Here is a 19,650-nt window from a genome sequence, read left to right as displayed (position 1 = left end):
GAAACCAGGAAGACTCATGATGAGGGATTGAGTGAGCTGGGTCTGGCCCTAGAAGGATAAGTAGAACCCATACACAGTATAGTGAAAAAGTAACTTTCGGAGTAAAGCGAGAGATTGTATTAATATGCACACATTGCATTTTGTAGGTACTAAGATCAGAGCTTCCCCGGCCCACCAGGATGTCAGATGATTGGTGACTTTTTAATTACATGTCAGTTCACTTGGCAGTGATGGACAGAGCATAGGGTTTGAGTCTCACCCCTACCATACCAAGTGATTTTTAATAACGTATATAAATTCTATGCCTATTCTTCTCAGCTAGAAAATAGGAGTATAATATCTATTTGAGGCCTACCATATCCTAGAGTTATGTCAATAAGTGATGGCTTTTTAAGAAAAAACAGAAGCAGAAACAAACAGGAAAAGATTTACCAAAAAACTAAATAGAAATATTTTAGCTTTTAATGTAATGTGTAAGATTTTTCCAGTTTTCCAGTTTCACCTTGAAAATTTATCCTTAAAAAAAAGCTGATGGACCCATCCCACAGCTGGGATCAGAGGACCTGGCTCTCTCACTGCCCAGCTCCCATTCCTATAGCTCACATTGCCTCACCTCTCTGGGCCTGTTTCCTCCTATAAAATAAAGAGTAATCTCCCCCTCTGTCCACACAGTAGCCACTGGCCACATCTGACTATGAAATGTGGTTAGTTCGTAAAAAATACACATCAGATTTCAAAGCTAAAAATAAAAAATGTAAAATATTTTATGAATCATCTACTATTGAGTATATTTTGAAATATTTTGCACATAATGGTTTCAATAAAATCGATTATTAAAATTAACTTCACCTGTTTCTTTTTGCTCTTTTGATGCGACTACCGGAAAATCTAGATTAGATATGCAGCCCTGGTCTAGATAGATGATCACGAATATCCTTTTCAGCCTTAGGACTCAGCCAGGGCCACTGTGGACACATAATTCACAGTTTGATTTCCTCGCACTGAGATACGGAAGGATTGGCTGGGAGTGAGCAGGCTGGGGCGGGGCCCTGCCGGAAGACACAGACCCCTCCAGCTTTCGCTCCGGCTCGGCTCTCGGAGAGGGAAGGACCCCGAATCCCACGCGGGGCTGGGGGCAGACAGCCCACTCCAGGCTCCGGGCCCCGGGAGTTAAAGGGGCCGGGGGCGGGCGCGGCGCGCCGGGAGGGGCCGAGCCGGGAAGCGGGTTGGTGCGTCAGCCTCACGCGTGGGGAAGGAAGCGGGCCTCAGGCCGCGGACTGCCACCGCGGGGTCCCCGGCACGTCCGCAGGCTGCACCGGGAGGTGGCGGCTTCTGAGAGGCTGGAGAGCCGAGGGCGGGCCTGGGAGGCGGCCGGGAGGTGGGGCGCGGCCGGGGGCAGGCCCGCGCGGGCTTCATCTGCGGACTCACGGCCTGCTCCCGATCGCTGGGGATTCCGAGGCGCGGCGCGAAGACCGGCCGGAGCGGCTATGGACCACCGCTGGGGCTTCCTGATCGGCTTCCTGGGCGCCGTGGGGCTGCTGGGCTCGGGCCACGGCGGGCAGCAGCCCCCGGAGACGGCGGCGCAGAGGTGCTTCTGCCAGGTGAGGGGTGTGCGTGGCGGCGCTGCGGATCCCGGGACCCCTGCCTCCGCCGTGCGCTCTGTCCCGCGCGCCCGGGCAGGTGGGGCGCTAGAGGTGCGTCTCTGCATCTCCACCCTTCCGGAAGGAACCCCCTGTGCTTCTGCTCCCTGGCAGGGGCTGAATCCTCTGCATCTCGCCTGGGTTGGTGTGGACCGGTTCCCTCCTTCCCCCCCCCCCCGCCCCAAACAGCCTGAACCGACGTCGAATCGCCCTCCCGCGCTTCCGATCAGGCGTGGGACGAGAGGTGTGGGTGCACCGCTGTTTCTACCTAGTTGGTTTGTGCATCTTTTTTGGTCTTCCGTGCCTGGGGGAGGTGCGCGCGCGCGCACACACACACACACACACACACACACACACAGTCACACTCAGTATTTTTATTTTCGCAGAACCTGGGTCTTCCTGACTTCTAATTTGACTTGGAACAGTGTGGGCTGTGCCTGTGCTGGATGTCTTCTCCAGCCTTTCTGGCCAGGACAGGCTTTTGAAGGGGGGCTGCCCTCAGATCTCCCTGTCAGGCAGGAGAATGCCTTCGTGTGGCTTCTCTGTGTCTAAGCCTAACTGCCTGGTGTCTTGGGGGCCGCGGTTGCCCTGTGACTACTCGCCCTATGTGTCCTTTGTTTTTCCTGAATGTAGTGAGACTCTTTTACCGTGACATCCATATTGCTGGTCTGAATTGGGAGAACGGACCTCAGTGCACAAGTTTAATTACAAGCTTATTATGGTTATTTCCTTCTGTTAGTAAGAGATGTGGGTACCTTGAGAAAAAAATTCAAAGAAAGTTGCAGGTTTTTGGTGCCCACAATATCTGCTATTTTAATATCATTATTCTTAAAGTCACCTTTTGGTTGGCTTCTGTTGATAAAAATTACATTTTATACAAAATTGAGATATGGGTATCCAAATTGTTCCTTTTAAGTAGACGTTACTATTAACTTATCAGAAATAACATTTTATGTGTGTAGGGGGGGTAATACTATTTCACAGAGGAAAGAAGAATTTAAATATTATGAGAAGAGGTGTCATCTCTTTCACTGCTTTAAATTCTTGGATTTTATTTTTTGCTGAGTGATTTGGAAGTTGGGGTGAGTGATAGCTGGGAAGGTGTAAGAGAAATTGAAAGAAAATTGCTGCTTTATAACTAAGAGATTGAAAAGCTCCTTTACCTTCAGTGATTATAAACAGTACACAATCAAGTACTTAAAAGAAAAAGGGTAATTTTTCTTCTGCTTACAAATATAATGTATCACAAAGTTTAAACATTTAAAAATAAGTAAATTAGAAATAAGTGGACTTAAAAATAAGGTATTCAGGGCTTCCCTGGTGGCGCAGTGGTTGAGAGTCCGTCTGCCAATGCAGGGGACACGGGTTCGTGCCCCGGTCCGCGAAGGTCCCACATGCCCCGGAGCCGGCTGGGCCCGTGAACCATGGCCGCCGGGCCTGGGCGTCCGGAGCCTGTGCTCCGCTGCAACGGGAGAGGTCACAACAGTGAGAGACCCGCGCACCGCCAAAAAAAAAATAATAATAAGGTATTCAGTGCAGAAAGATTCCATTGTAACATTTTCAACTACATTCTAGAGATTGGATAATGGAATAAAAGTACATGTTGAACTTTTAAACGTTCACTCCCCTCCCCCATAACCATTTTAGATATTTGATTAAAATTGGGGAGCTTTTAGTTTTTTATATTCATTTACTTTTTCTTCTGATTAGTGTTAGGCTTTTTTACTCTTTCACAATATTTTCAAGATTAAAATACACAAAAATCTGTTAGACCTCTTTCTCTTTCTTTTAGAGCAAGAGTGACTGTTTTTCTTTCCAGAGCCAAATTAAAAAGTAATAAAATGAGTAAAAAAAAATTTAAGGGAAATTTAAAATGGTTTAGTTAAATAAACTTAAAAACAGAGACCATCAATTCCAATTCAATAAATGAAACACGTGTACCTTAGTTCTATTATGTTCAGTAATAGAAGGGATGGGGGAAAGGGGAGGAAAGGAGGGAGGGGACTGTGACGAATAGACATGAAGAGAAAGATGGAGACAAACATATTGACATGCATACTGAAACAGAGGGAGAGACAGATAAAAGAAAAAAATGGAGAAAGAAAAGATAAGGGGAGGAACAAATTATTCATTCAAAAAACATTTATAAACACTATGTACATTGATCTGAGAGTTTGGAATACAGAAATAACTATGGCATAATCCCTGCTCTGAAGAGCTTACAATTCAGCACATCATGTTCTTTGGGGCTTGGGAAGAGGTGGGGATCCTAGGTACTTTTTAAAAATTTAAAAAGTTAGTAAATATTGCTAGAAACTAAGTTTTCACCTGAGATTTGGAAATACAAGTTCAAATCTTGTCTGGTTCTATTTGCAGTTTCCAACTGGCCACACAGTCCTGTTGACTCTCTTTTTGTTTATAGTCATATCCCTTTCTTCCTTCCTGTTGCCTGTGCCTCTTACCACTTCTGCCTTGAGTTACCACACCATCACCCCTCACCACACTGTTGCATGGGTGCCTGACTTAGGGGTTCTGATTTGAGCCAGAGCAGCATGTAGTTAGTTATTCGACCTCAGAAAGTCATTGAAGTAAAATGTACAAAGCTCTACAAATAATCAGACTAAATTCAATAAGCATTTATTGAGGCTTACTATGAACAGTTTTGAGAGATCAAAAAATAAATTAAAAAATTACAATTTAGTCCCAATTCCTGACACTCCAGAGTATGGAGACTGGTAAATAATTGGTGCTCAGCAAGTGTTAGGGAAATTATAATACAAGATGTGAACACTACAGGAGCTGAAGTATATTCTTAATTGAAGATGGGTTGACAGCTTCCAATGAATATTTAAACTTAGTCAGTTACTGCAGCGGTCCCCAACCTTTTTGGACCCAGTGACTGGTTTCATGGAAGACAGTTTTTCCACCGACCAGGGCCGGGGTTGGGGGGTGGGAGGATGGTCAGGCAGTAATGCGTGCGATGGGGGGCGGCAGATGAAGCTTCGCTGGCTCTCCCTCCTCTCACCTCCTGCTGTGCGGCCCAGTTCCTACCAGGCCACGGACCGGTAGAGGTCCTCGGCCCCGGGGTTGGGGACCCCTGAGTTATTGCATATGCCTGTTAGTTGACATCACATCCTATTAAAACCATTTTCACTGTATGTTGTAAGTTCTTTTGAGAACAGTGCTTCTGCTTAGTTGCTCAAAATAAGTGATCAATTGTCTGGAACTTATAAATCTTCCTTATATACATTCTCTTTCCCCCAATCCCTGTATCATTCTGTTAAAAAATGTTAAAAAAAATTTTTTTTACACAGAAAATTGGCTATTTTCCCCCTGTTGGTATACAAGTTTGTGAAGTCTAACACATGTACAGTATTGTGTAAAAACCTCATAAATCAGGACTCACCCTTTCTTTAAATCAAAATAGTATTGTAGTAGGTATGGGCTTGAAGTAAATGAATATTTTTCAGAGTTTATTCCTTTGTGACAATTATTTCCTCGTTATGCACCATTAGATAGAACGAATGTAACAGAACTTTAGTCCCAATTCATGGACTCCCAGGATGCATTTTAAAGAAATCACCTCAGAAGAGATATTGAAGCCCAGATACGGAGGCAGTATGGACATCTTTTTAAAATTAGAGATGAGTTTGTAAACTTCTATACTCAGAATGTTTTATCTCTCTTAATATAGCTAATGCTGGTAACCCTCAGATCCACTTGCTTGAATGCAGTAAATCTCCATCAGGTTAATGAAAGGGGAGTAGTTCAGATAATCCATAATAGCTACTTCAAAGGTGGATTATTTTTCCTTTGGAGTGCGTTGTAGATACACTCTGCATTCATGTATTTTAGCAGACTTACTTGTCTGGGTGTCTTGTTTAGGTCAATTTAAAAAAAAGAGTTTTTGTTAGTCAGAGTGGCTGGGCCATGGAAGAGACACTTGAGAATATGCTAAGTGGTGGGTGGAAATAAGTCCAGGATTAATACTTAGTCAGAGGGATCTTTGAAACAGGTTATACTGGAGAGGTGTCCATTGACTGTGAATGCTTCCAACATTCCAGGCTTTTCTGAACAAAGCAAGTGGACCAAAGTGTATTTAACGTTGGTTGCCATACTTTGGGTCATTTAGCAACAATTTAAAGTTCTAGCAAGACCAAGACTTTAAAGAAGAAATAGCTCATAGCATTCCATGTTCTTAGAATGGTGCCTACTAGCCAGGATTGAATCTTTTGGTGTTTCTATTCTTTCTTTAACAGTTGTCCCAGTCTGCTCTGTAAGTGAATGAATGTTTTTCATGTTCTTTTTTTTTTTCTAATGGTCATAAAACTCAATAAAATTTAGCACAACTGCGGTTCTTTGCCAAATAAAGCGCATTTTGAGCACTTTTGAAAGGTATTTCATACAAGTATGAGGAATATATTCTTATAGTGCTTTGGGAAAAAAAATCTATGGTAGGACTGGAAGTTGTTGGGACACAGGAAGACTATTTAGAAAGTGTTTTTTGTTTTGTCTTTCATTGCAAAGTAAAGGATACCTCTATCCAAAAACTAGAGAACAAGCAGGCCAGTGTATTTTCTTTTCCCTTGTCTTTTGTATTTTGGTATTTGGTCCAAACCAATCAGAGTCAATGGAGAAATAATGGAGCTAACATTTGGTTATCTAGTTGTGTGTTGCACTGGAGCTTCAGATGTAAAGTTTTTGGAGAATTTTAACTGCAAACCTGGCCTTTTGCTTTGGGGGAATAGCAAGATCCCTGTCACTGGAAGCATTTAAGCGGTGGTAGGGTAATAGTAATGATCAACATTTACTGGGCATTTACTGTGGGTCGTTTTATCTTGATGTCAACTCTTTGAGATGGAAACTACTGTTACTTCTATTTTTGTACTCAGATAGGAAATTGAGGCCTAGAGAAGTTAAAAAGCAGGGGCAATGTCAACAACTAATAAGTAGCAGAGATGGGATTCCACCCTAGAAGGCCTGACTCCAGAGCCTGCCTGCTATCCACTGTTATACACTACCTCCCCTTGAGGGTGTGTGAGGGAGGGGATTGCTGGGTTGCTCTGAAGATAGCAAGAGAAGGCCTTCAAAGGCTTTCCAGCTCTTAAGAGACCAGGACTTTAAACTGGGTGATATTGTGTGTTAGGCCTACCTTGGTCCTTATATCTACCACCCTCAACAAGGGCCTTTCCATTGCTTCCTATTAGCCTGGCCCTCCACAAAACCAAAGCTGATCATCACCTGAAGCCTAGAGCAGCAAGCTTCAAATTTTAGCATTCATCAAGCACTTTGTGTGTACGTTGCAGAGGCGGGGAGGGGGGTGCATTTTTAAAAGATTTGGATTCCTATGGTAGGGCCAGAGTTCTATTTCACTTTGGGAGATAGTGTAGCGGTTACTTATGCAGCCATAGCACATTTTGAAGTACAGCCTCAAGCCATTCTTCTTATAAATCAGCACCTGTCTTTTGGTCTTAGTTTAGGTAATAGGACTTTGCTTTGTTTCCAGCGTTCTGCCCTGGGTCCATCAACTGGAGTTCTGCCTTAGACTTTTCCTGAGACTCTATTCTGGTAACATGCCTGGTTCTCTAATTTCTAGAACTGGGCCTGGAATCATACCTGCCAGACTTCCTTCCAGGGATCAGGTTCTGCTGCCTGTTGGCAAGCTTATCTGAACAGTCAGATGGCTTGGATTTCCAAGTATCTTCCTGCCTCTCCTTTGCTGGACTCTTTCCATCCAGTGAAACTCCTTTCACCCGCTGCTGTACCTCCTTAGCTGCCCTGTGGCCTGTCATTGTGGTTGGTAATACCTCCTACTCAATTTCTAAGGTAAGGGGCAGAAGATTTTTAAATCTCCCATTGTCCTGCCTTCTCTTCCTCTGTGGCCTCTAGGTTATAAGCCACCTCTGCTCTGGAGGCATCTTGCATTTCTTTCTGATGTGGGGCTTCTAATCATTCCTTTTGTAATTAGGATATAGATCAGTAGAATATTGGACACAAAGGGTTGTTTGCCTTTGCTGCTTGCTTTCCTTGCTCTGTGAGTGCATTCCTGCCCCTTGAGTTGGCATGGTCTGGCACTGAGCACCACCATAGGTGACATGGAAGTACATAGTTATAATTAGGCAGTGCAGTGCTGGGCTCCAGTGAATGAGAGTGACAATGGACAGCATTCATTAATTCATTCACCAACCCATTCCACAAATAATTATTGAGCATCTACTGTGTGCTTTCTACAGTGCTCAGTACCGGGAATACAAAAGTGAACAAACATGAGCCTGCTCTCAAGGGTCTTAACTCTAGTGGGTGGGAGTGAGATAGATACATTCAGTACAGTGAGGTAATTCTTGTGTAGGAGTATGTGGAGTGTCATGGGAACACATACGAGAGACAGTTAACTGAGCAGGGGGTGAGTGGTACCTGAGGGGCAGCTTTCCAAAAGAGGGGAGGATAGATTTTTACCTTAAAAATGAATTCCTGGGGTGGGGGGAGAAATGGATTGCCTCAAACCCTTCCTCTTAAGATTTTTGTGTTTTTTTCTTTTGTGATTTAATATCTCTATCTGGCATGTGTCTCTTTGGCCTTTGCAGCCTTTGCGCCTGTTGTTCTTTGTATAATAATTTGTATCCAAGAGGAGAAACAGTAGCTTATTTTATGTTCTTAGAAGTTTTGCTTTGAAGGCTCAAAAGAAAGAGGTGTGAAAAATCAAATCATCTGGGTTAGAAGCACTTTTGTTTTGTTGGTACCCAAAATTAGGACTCTTAAGATTCTTGTGTACTCAGATAATTTTTACAGGAAACAAGGACACATTTGCGTATGAAATGAAAATAGTTATTACAGTGACAAAATATGTAGATCAGATTTCTAGAAACTGAATTCTTTAGTCCAAAACAAATAAGACTAGACAAATTGGCGAAACAAACAAACAAAAAACTTAGCTCTTGAATATTGTCGTCATCATCCCAAGTATTCTTATCTCTTAGGTGAAAAATTTCCATTACTGTTTCGTGATGTTCTAAAATTAAAAGATAGTGTAGGATTTTACATATTCCAAAAGGAAAACACCTAAATTCAGTATTTCAATGAAGTATTCTGAATTTGTTTCCTTACCAACAGATTTTTAAATTATTTTTTATTGTCAATAACTCTCCCTAAAATATAACCCAAAGTGGTTTATAATGTAAATATTCAGACCAAAGTATAAGGATCTCTTTTCTGCAGCATGCTGTATATTAAAAAAATAAAAATTTTAGTTTAAAAAAATCATAATATATTTTTTACTTACTTAAAAGCGCTGCTTAATTAATTCTGTTAGGTGTTTGCCTAGTCCCAAATAAACATCTCAGAATTTTAGCTTCACAACTGTTAACAATGTCTGATTTTAATATGATTTCCCATTGCCTCTAATTATAACATGATTGAATAGTTTGATTTAGTAAATACAGTTAAGACATTGGTTTTAAGCATTTGAAGATCAGGATTGGCCTTGTGGTTAATTTGCTATCTCAGTGTTGCTAAGGATAAGTCATTTCTAAGTACCATTTCAAATCTATAAAAATTGTCATGGCCAACATTTGAGGGTTGTTAGATCCTTATAATGAGTTATTGTTTCTCTTATAAATTCAATATCACTTCTTTTTATACAGTCACCAAGCTAGTCTGTGACCTACACATCCTGTGGGAAACTAAAATAAAGGAAAGACAGAGACAACTGAATTATAAGAATATAGAGTCTCAGAAAAACCAAGGATGGGAATGCCACTGGGTTTCAGGAAAGATGGTGGAAGTGGGAGCAGGCAAACCCTAGGGAATCCACCTAGCATATGTTCTCCATCTCCTATCTCTGCTTCTCTGTGTCTTTAAAAATCTTTCCTCTCTCTGCCAACTGGCTCACGTGCTCCTCAGTTCATGTGATGGAATATGGTCTGAGTTTACTTGTTCACTGGTTTAGTGACAGAGGGAGACATTGCTCCTTCCTAGCCTCAATTCCTGATTCCTGGAGAGGGGACCATGACTTGTTTTGGCTTAGATGCTCACCCCCGGTCAGTCTTGGGGAGCAGGGTTATAGAGTGGCTGCAGGGGACCAACTCTTTGGGGGTATGTATGTCATTATGAGCTCAGTACACCCACCCTACAAAAGGTATCCACTGCGTTCCTATAGGTATATAGTAAGGGCAATAGCATCACTAGATTATGGTCATGTCCCATCTCAGAAAATTACGGGGAGGAGGGAAGTTAGGGGTTGGTTGAGTAAAGGGCTCTTTTATCATAACCATGTAAGGACAAAACCCTGTTGCGTCTATGACATTTTGATATAATATTCCATTTTCTTTGTAACAGGTTAGTGGTTACTTGGATGATTGTACCTGTGATGTTGAAACCATTGATAAATTTAATAACTACAGGCTTTTCCCAAGACTTCAAAAACTCCTGGAAAGCGACTACTTTAGATATTACAAGGTATTTAAAACAATTTTTTTTTGGTATAGGAACACTTAACGTTTAAATGGGTAATTACATTTTCTTAGGAATCACTAAGCTTCAAAATTGTGCTTATTATTTAAAATTGAGCAAGGCTATATTAGGAAAATGCAGTTCACAAGAATGAACCATATGGTTCTAAAATGACCCATTGGATACTTTTAATTTCAGTAACTGAGTTTTGAACACTAGAGTTAGAACCTAGTTGGTCAAATTGAAGTCAGAACAGAAACTGTTATATCGTTATCAAAGTCATGAGTTGTTCATAACATTCTAAAACATCAGATTTACTCCAATTCATTTAAAAAGAGAAATATTTTTGAGAAGGAACATGACTTTGTTCTGACCTGTATTCTAACAAGTCACTTGTGACATTTTATCTTGAGATATCTATTGAAAGAGTTTAGAAAACCTCATCATTGGAGTATGTAGTTACAATCTGAGTTCACAATTGTCTGTTAGCTGTTACTTTCATTAAAAGACTGTGAGTTGAAAAAGAAAAAAAAAAAGAAGACTGTGAGTTGAGCAGTGATAACATGAGCTACTTTGGCTCCCCGTTGCCATCTGTTCAGAGTCTGTTTAGTAGCAGAGTTTGTCGTTTTAACCAAGTCTACCAATTTATTCATACCAGCTACACACTTATACCACCACTGAAATTTGACAGCTGTTTAGTGGAAGAAATAGAATCATTGTAGCTGATAACATGACCATGTTATAGTATCATAATTCTACATCTGTCTGTTATAATCTCAAAATTCTTACTTTTATAACTTTTTTCTAATATTTTATTTTACAGGTAAACCTGAAAAGGCCGTGTCCTTTCTGGAATGATATCAGCCAGTGTGGAAGAAGGGATTGTGCTGTCAAGCTTTGTCAATCGGTAAGAACGGTGTATACGTTTAAGAACTGTCAAATGTTTTTTTGAATAATTGCGACTTTTGAAAGGGGCCAGTATAACTGAAATAACATTTCAATCCTTAGGTTAAATATAATGTTGTTTAAAATTAACATATTAAAAACCTAAACTTACAAATATAAAACCTATTTTGAATTATTCTGTCTTCATGATAATAGAATTTGAATTTTGTGGTTAATATAATCCTTTGATTTATTACTGAGATTGATAGTTCTTTTGGCTTGATATTTGTTTTTCTTCTTATGTCTTACCCAAAGTTATGTTTGTAGTATTAAAAAAAATGAAATTAATTGAGGTACAAATAAAATCTCTCCCTTTTTCTGTGGATGTATTAATTTTCTTCCTTGGGGAGGGTCTGGACAAAACCACTGGCTTTACTTAGGAATTCTCAGATTGGCTGCCCATAGAGGCTGGACTCTCTGTCAGTCGAAAGGCCAGTTATTTATCCCCTTTACAGTGAATCAGAACAATGTTCTTTCACTTCCATTATTAATTGGCCAATGTGAAAAAGAAAAACAGTATCCAGTGTTAGTCTGGGAATAAGAAATGAGCACTCTGGTGGCTAAGTCTTTTTGGAGATCAATTCAGCAAATGTATCCAAACAATAAAAAAGGTACATATCCTTTGACCTAGCAATTCTGCTAAGAATTTCACTTACTAAAATAATTAGATAGATGTCCAAAGATGGCCATAAAGCAATACTGAATATTGTAAAGATGTCAGTTCTGCTGAAATCAGTCTATAAATTTGGCATAGTTTATTATATGAAAAAATTAGAAACCATCTAAATATCTGGTCATAGGAAAAGACTATACATTGACCTAGTTCAGAGTGTAGAAGAGTACACAATAAAGTGATTGTCTCTGTGTGGGTCCTTCCCTTTGGGCAGGTGTAATCTATTTCAGGAATGTACTGAATATACTTAGCATTAGAATAGGACCCTGCAATTTACAGAGCTGTCCCACATACATCATTATCTCTACTCACAGCATCACTTTGAGGATAGGCAGATAGGTCCTGTGTTATTAAGTGGCCAACACACAACTAAAAACTAGTACCATTTTCCTCTGAAAGAGGAAAGCGCCTTAAAAAATGGTTGATTCCAAGACTGGAACAAGAGATATATAAGATGAACCTGGAGTATCTTGTCATAACAGAAAACAAAAAGTGCTGTTAAAGATTACTGGGGTAATATAAATAAGACACAGGCGCAGATAAAGACACAGGTCAGATAAAAAAGACACAGGTCAGCACTTAGTGGGTTTTCTAGTGGCCAAATGTGGGACAATTTGAGCATTAAAAGGAATAATGGCGGGCTTCCCTGGTGGCGCAGTGGCTGAGAGTCCGCCTGCAGATTCAGGGGACGCGGGTTCGTGCCCCGGTCTGGAAAGATCCCACATGCCGCGGAGCGGCTGGCCCCATGAGCCATGGCCGCTGAGCCTGCGCGTCCGGAGCCTGTGCTCTGCAACGGGAGAGGCCACAACAGTGAGAGGCCCGCGTACCGCAAAAAAACCCAAAGAACAAAAAACAAACAAAAAAAACGGAATAATGGCTAACTGGCTATTTTTACATTTCCGTGCTGTAATATAACATGTGTATAATCCACAGCATAACTTGTTGGATTTTTTGTTTACTTTTTTTTTTTCCTTTTTGGGTTCGCGGGCCTCTCATTGTTGTGGTCTCTCCCGCTGTGGAGCACAGGCTCCGGACGCACAGGCCCAGCGGCCATGGCTCACGGGCCCAGCCGCTCCGCGGCACGCGAGATCTTCGCGGAGCGGGGCACGAACCCGTGTCCCTTGCATCGGCAGGCAGACTCTCAACCACTGCGCCACCAGGGAATCCCGGACTTTTTGTTTACTTTTAAGAAATAACATAAAGACTGCCTAACTATTCTCAGTTAAAAAATAACCTGTTAACTTCAGTAATTTGTTCTGTGAATTTTTCTTATAAATCATAGAGCTTTAAAATATTTTTTCAGAAGATAGAATAAATGTCATCTAAAAGCATTTAAAAATTTTTTTCAGGATGAAGTTCCTGATGGAATTAAATCTGCAAGCTACAAGGTATGTACATATACTTATTAATGTGTCTAGTATTGAGCAAAAACTAAAAAAATTCACTTCCCCTGCCAGCTACTACCCCCCTTCTCTGCTCCCCTTTGCAGTGAAACCCCTTGAAAGTTATTTGTACTCAGTGGCTGTAATTCTTTTGTTTCTTTTCTTTAACCCTTTATTAAAGAAAGCTTGAAAGGTAAAAGTAGAGGGGAGAAAACAAAATAAAACATGTGTACCCATCACGCAGCTTTAGCTATTACCAATATGTGGTCAGTCTTGTTTCATTTGTACCTCCCATTCCATTCTCCCAGTTATTTCAAAGCCAATCTGAGATAACTCATTTTGTTTACAAATACTTCATATACATCTCTAAGACAAAAAGCACTAAAAAAGCCCCACATAACCAAAGTCAGGGTTCCAATTTCTCTAGTTGTTTCATATGTGCCTTAATAGTTGATTTGAAACAGGATTCAAACATATTCCACACATTGCGCTTGGTTGATGTCTCTATGTCTCTCTCTCTCTCTTTTTAAATAAATTTAAAAATTTATAATAGTTTTAGGTTTACAGAAAAATTGTAGAGATAGTACAGTTTTTCCATATACTCCATACCCAGTTTCCTCTATAATTAACATCTTACATTAGTATGGTGCATTTGTTACAATTAATGAACCAATTTTGATATGTTATCACTAATTAAAGTCTATAGTTCATTCAGATTTCCCTTAGTTTTCCACCTAATGTCCTTTTTCTGTTCCAGGATCCCATCCTGGAAACCATATTATATTCAGTTGTCATGTCTCCTTAGGTTCCTCTTGACTGTGACGGTTTCTCAGACTTTCCTTGTTTTCGATAAGGTGTTTCAGAGGAGTACTGGTCAGGTATTTTGTGGAGTGTCCCTCAATTGGGATTTGTCAGATATTTTTCTCATGATTAGACTGGGGTTATGTATTTTTGGAAAGAAGACCACAGATGTTAAAAAAGAAAAAGTGCCATTTCATCACATCCTATATCAAGGGTACATACTATCAACATGACTTATCACTGTTAATGTTAACCTTGATCACCTGGCTGAGGTATTTTTTGTCAGCTTTCTCCACTGCAGATTTATTCTTTTTTTGCCCTTTCCATACTTTATTCTTTGGAAGGAAGTTACTAGGCCCCACCCACATTTTAGGAGTGCTTCATCTCCTTGAGGGTATAAATTGTTTGGAATTCTTCAGTGTGAGAGATTTGTTATCTTTTCCCTCCATTTCCTTATTTGTTCAATCATTTCTTTGTCTTGTGGGTATTTATTTTCTATCGTGGATTATAACCTAGTACTCCTTTATTTTGTTGTTCATATCATTTCAGTTTTCACACTTGGGAGCTGTTTCAGTTGGCTCCTGTGTCCCTTTGACATACCCCCATCACTGTTTTTTTTTCCCTTTTGTTAGCACTTCTTTATTTTCTGGTTCTACTTGAACATTTCCTGCTCTTAAGTCTCTTTTAATCTAGATTCATTCCCCACCCCACTGCCCTTTTTCTTTCTTTGCCACTTATGTGTTGAAGGAAATGAATCAATATCCTATAGAATTTCCCACATTATGTATTTAGTGATTGTATCCCTGTCATGTCATTTAACATATCACTCTCTTCATTTTCCATAAACTGGTAAAGTATTATAGCTTATCAGAGTCAGATTCCCCTTTAAAATTACTTATTTTCTGCTTTATTGAGGTACAGTTGACTAATAAAATTGTAAGATGTTTATAGTGTACATTGTGATGATTTGATACATGCATACATTTTGAAAGGATTCCTCTCATTTAATTAACTCATCCATCATCTCACATATTTATCTTTTTTTTTTGGTGAGATCATTTAAGTTCTACTCTCAGCAAATATAAATGATACAACAACAATGATACATCAGGTGTGGTCACCATGTTACACATTAGATCCTCAGACCTTATTCATCTTATAGCTGAAATATAAATGATACAACAACAATGATACATCAGGTGTGGTCACCATGTTACACATTAGATCCTCAGACCTTATTCATCTTATAGCTGAAAGTCTGTACCCTTTTACCAACCTCTCCCTGATTTCCCCACCCCCTTGCCCCTGGCAACCACTTTTCTACTCTCTGTTTCTATGAGTTTGACCTTTTTTTTGTTTCTACATATAAGTGATATCATGCAGTATTTGTCTTTCTCTGTCTGGCTTATTTCATTTAGCACAGTGCCCTCAAGGCCCATCCATGTTGTAGCAAATGGCAGGATTTCCTTCCTTCTCATGGCCAAATAATATTTCATCATATATATATATCTCACATCTTCTTTTCATATTCAACCATTGACGGACAGATTGTTTACATATCTTGACTATTGTGAATAATGCTGCAATGAATATGGGAGTGCAGATATCTCTTTGCTATCCTGTTTTCATTTCCTTGTGATATATACCCAGAAATGGGATTGGTCAGGCATTTAGTAGTTCCATTTTTAATTTTTTGAGAAACCTTTATGCTGTTTTGCTTAGTGGTTGCACCATTTACATTCCCACCAACAATGCACAATAGTTCCCTTTTCTCTTCATCCCTGCCAATGCTGGTTATCTTGTCTTTTTGGTGATGGCCATTCTAACAGGTGTGAGGTGATGTCTCATGGTTTTGATTTGTATTTCCCTAATGATTAGTGATGCTGAGCACCTTTTCAGGTACCTCATTTGTATGTGTTCTTTGTAAAAATGTCTTTTCAGTTCCTCTGCCCAGTTTTTAATTGAATTGTTTGATTTTTTGCCATTAAGTTGTGTGAGTTCTTTAATATATTTTGGATATTAACCTCTTACCAGATAACTGTAATATATTTTGGATATTAACCTCTTACCAGATAACTGATCTGCATATTTTTCTCCCATTCTGTAGGCTGCCCTTTCATTTTGTTATTGATTTCCTTTGCCGTGCGGAAGGTTTTTAGTTTGACGTAGTCCCAATTTGTTTATTTTTGCTTTTGTTGCCTTTGCTTTTGGTGTCAAATCCAAAATACCTTTGTTAAGTCCGGTACCAAGGGGCTTACCCTCTATGTTTTCTTATGGGTTCAGGTCTTAAGTTTAAGCCTTTAATCCATTTTGAGTTGATTTTTGCACATGGGGTAAAAAGGGGATTAGTTTCATTCTTTTGCATGTGGTGCCCTGTAGTTAGATATTAAGGCTTATCAGATTCAGACTAATTTTTTGATGTATATTCATTAGAGTTCCTGTGTACTTACAATTGCATCACATAATGTCTGGTTTCCTCTTTTTTTTCATGATGTTAAGATTGATCTTTGGGTCATTATACGTCCATTATAATGTTCCCTACTAGCTTTTTACCTGAAGGTTTTAGCGGCCTTGATGATTATTACCTAGTTGCGTCATTTCATTAGGGGTTTGAAAATATTGATATTCTAATTTTATCATTTTTCCTATACTAACTGTCTGTTATTATTGTATAAAGACCTTTTCTTGTCAACTCTTTGGATGCCTTGAAATACAGTTTATATAGAACACATAGAATAAATGCTTCATTCTTTTCCTTTGTTTACCAGTTTTCAGAATAATTATGAGTTGATGCCCCAGCACCCTCCAAAGTTGCCCAATAAGGTTTTTATTTTTAAGTATTAATATGAACTTAAGTTTTGACATATTTAATGTATTGGAATCTTCTCTAGTCATTTAGTCATTATTTGTTTCAATACTTGAGTTCCATCTTTGGCCATGAGAAGCTCCTTCAAGTTAGGAATTGTTGCCTTTTGAGATGATCCTAGTAGTCTTAGTAGATTTTTTTGCTTTCCATTATGAAAAGATGTCCTAGGCTTAGTTTGTGCCTTTCGTGCTTCAGTCTTGGAATTAACCACTTTTCTAAGGAACGCTTAGCTCTTTTAGTGAGAAATGGTGTTTAGTGATCATAACCTGAGCCATTGCGGTGCTAATTCTTACTGGGTTGTCATTGTTTCGAGGCCTTTTTGGTGAACAAATTCAATTTTTGATTACAGCGTTTTAAAATACACCCAGAATCTTACAATCTTTATTGCTACTGCTGTATTTCAAGTCATCATCACTTTTTGTCTGGGTTATGGCAGTAGCCTCTTAAATGGTCTGCCTACTTCTAACCATACTCTCTATATTAGTCTGTTATAAAGACAGCAGCCAGAGTGATTTTTTTTCAATAAATTTATTTATTTATTTATTTATTTATTTTTGGCTGTGTTGGTTCTTCGTTGCCACCCTTGGGCTCTCTCTAATTGCAGCGAGCGGGGGCTACTCTTCATTGTGGTGCATGGGCTTCTTTCTCATTGTGGTGGCGTCTCTTGTTGAGGAGCATGGGCTCTAGGGTGCACGGGCTTCAGTAGTTGTGGCTTGTGGGCTCTAGAGCGCAGGCTCAGTAGTTGTGGCGCATGGGCTTAGTTGCTCCATGGCATGTGGGATCTTCCCAGACCAGGGCTCGAACCCGTGTCCCCTGCATCGGCAGGCCGATTCTTAACCACTGTGCCACCAGGGAAGCCCCAGAGTGATTTTTTTTTTTTAAACAAAGAAATCAGATTGTATCTCTCCTCTGTTTAAAGTGTCCCATCTCCCTTGGAGTAAAATCCAAAGCCTTTATTTAGTAACAAGAACAAATAAAGTGACCATATGCCAAGGTTTGCCTGGGACAGAACCAGTTTATGCTTGTTGTTCTGGCATCCTGTCTGATTTATTATTTGTCTCGAGTTTTAAATTTTTTAAATAAAATATTAACAGTTGCATTAAAATAAATTAGGATAGATTTGGTTGACCAAATGCTTTGTATTTCTAGCTTCCTCTGTTGTCTTCTCTCTTATATAATATTTCAGATGTATGTACACTAAAGACTTCTTACTTCAACACGAAGATGACCAATAATATCTTGTCCTTCCTCTCCTGACCTTTTCTAGATGTAAGGAAAGTAAACCTTTCTTTCAAAGACAACATCCTAGGTGACTACTGATAAAATAATTTCAGTCAGTCACAAATGGCTGGGGACAGCTAACTCCATACAGTCTTTTTTTTTTTTAACATCTTTATTGGAGTATAATTGCTTTACAATGGTGTGTTTCTGCTGTATAACAAAGTGAATCAGTTATACATATACATATATCCCCATATCACCTCCCTCTTGCATCTCCCTCCCACCCTCCCTATCCTACCCCTCTAGGTGGTCACAAACCACTGAGCTGATCTCCCTGTGCTCTGTGGCTGCTTCCCACTAGCTAGCTATTTTACGTTTGGTAGTGTATATCTGTCCATGCCACTCTCTCACTTTGTCCCAGCTTACCCTTCCCCCTCCCTGTGTCCTTACAGTCTTCGCAAGCGGGGGGAGAAGCATTGGCCACTGCTATGCTGCTGGTCTTTTGGAGTTAGCAGCCATTTGTACTGTGGTATATGTCATACCTGTGATATATCTTAAGCTGCCAAGCTGCCATTTGACTGGTCAGTGAAAAACCTGGGAAATTATAGGTTAGGCTTATGAGAAATATATATGGGAAACAGAGGATGAGCAATCCTGCATACAGAGAGTAGTCCTTTATAGTGGCTTTATCCTTTACAGCATAGTGCAAATCAACCACTTATTACTATTTAGTACTTTTAAAATTTTACAATGAATCCTTTTGCCTGAAATAACTGAAAGAGGAAAAAGGAAGTACATGTTTAATGAAAAATGAAGTACTGAATTTTCATTTCTTAGAACAGTTGATGATGACATATAACTTGCACAAAGGTCATCGTTTACTCTCCATAAGGGCCATGGAAGTATCACTGATCGTATGAAAATCCAAACACACAGATCTGCTGACACAGCCTTAGCACCTACTTTGTAAGTTAGTGTTCGTTTTAAGAAGACTGTGTTTAAGACAAGAATTTTGACACGTGTAGCTGGAGACAGTGCATTTACACATCATTCTGGGATATGTGATTTTTCATTTAGACTAAATAACTGTTCTAAATTAAATTTTTCTGATATTTTATTATGAAAATTTTCATGCATACAGCAAAGTTGAAGGAATTTTCCTGAGAATACTCTTATACTAATCACCTAGATTCTTCCATTAACATTTTCATAAACTCACTTTACCACATATCTGTCCACCTGTCGATCCTTCTAGCCATCCATTAAACCATCTTATTTTTTGACTCATTTCAAATAAATTGTGAGCATCAGTACACATTGCCCTCACTATATGTCATTAACTAGATATATACATAACTGGAAGTATATCATTAAGTAGAGTCCAATATTTGCTTACGTGTATGTTTCATAAAATTAATATACAATGAAGTGCACAAATCTTAAGTGTGCATTTGTTAAATGCATACACCTGTGTAACTTAGCCTTCTGTTTCAATATAGAACGTTACTATTACCCTAGAAAGTTGCTTCATACTCTGTCCCAGTCAATCCATACTCCTTCCCCAGAGGCAACCACTGTTCTGCACTTTTTCCACCTTAGATCTAAACTAATTTTGCTCATTTTTGATTCCGCATTTTCTTATTCATACACAGAGTGAAGTCATAGCTATTAATG

General features: G+C 39.5%; 1 protein-coding gene across 7 annotated transcripts in view; it reads left to right on the top strand.

Annotated features, from left to right (window-relative positions):
* The first annotated feature begins 1,218 nt into the window (after positions 1-1,218).
* Positions 1,219-19,650, top strand: part of ERO1A (endoplasmic reticulum oxidoreductase 1 alpha) — a 44,516-nt gene continuing 26,084 nt past the window's right edge. For 3 of the 7 annotated variants that reach the window (XM_089907710.1, XM_089907708.1, XM_089907709.1), the window contains exons 1-4: positions 1,229-1,601; positions 9,975-10,094; positions 10,912-10,995; positions 13,056-13,094. In XM_089907710.1, the coding sequence (XP_089763836.1) occupies positions 1,488-1,601; positions 9,975-10,094; positions 10,912-10,995; positions 13,056-13,094 (357 nt within the window). In that variant the 5' untranslated portion in view covers positions 1,229-1,487. Of the gene's footprint in view, positions 1,602-2,196; positions 10,095-10,911; positions 10,996-13,055; positions 13,095-13,893; positions 13,967-19,650 lie in introns of those variants that run through there. The other 4 variants (XM_089907714.1, XM_089907713.1, XM_089907711.1 and 1 more) reach the window with 3 other exon arrangements.

Source organism: Delphinapterus leucas, chromosome 2 (genome assembly GCF_059928025.1).
Source record: "Delphinapterus leucas isolate spDelLeu-1000000601 "Yukka" chromosome 2, BTC_Dleu_Yukka2, whole genome shotgun sequence".
NCBI lineage: Eukaryota > Metazoa > Chordata > Mammalia > Artiodactyla > Monodontidae > Delphinapterus > Delphinapterus leucas.
The sequence above is the reverse complement of the archived record's forward strand: the minus strand, read 5'-3'. Positions and strand labels throughout refer to the sequence as shown.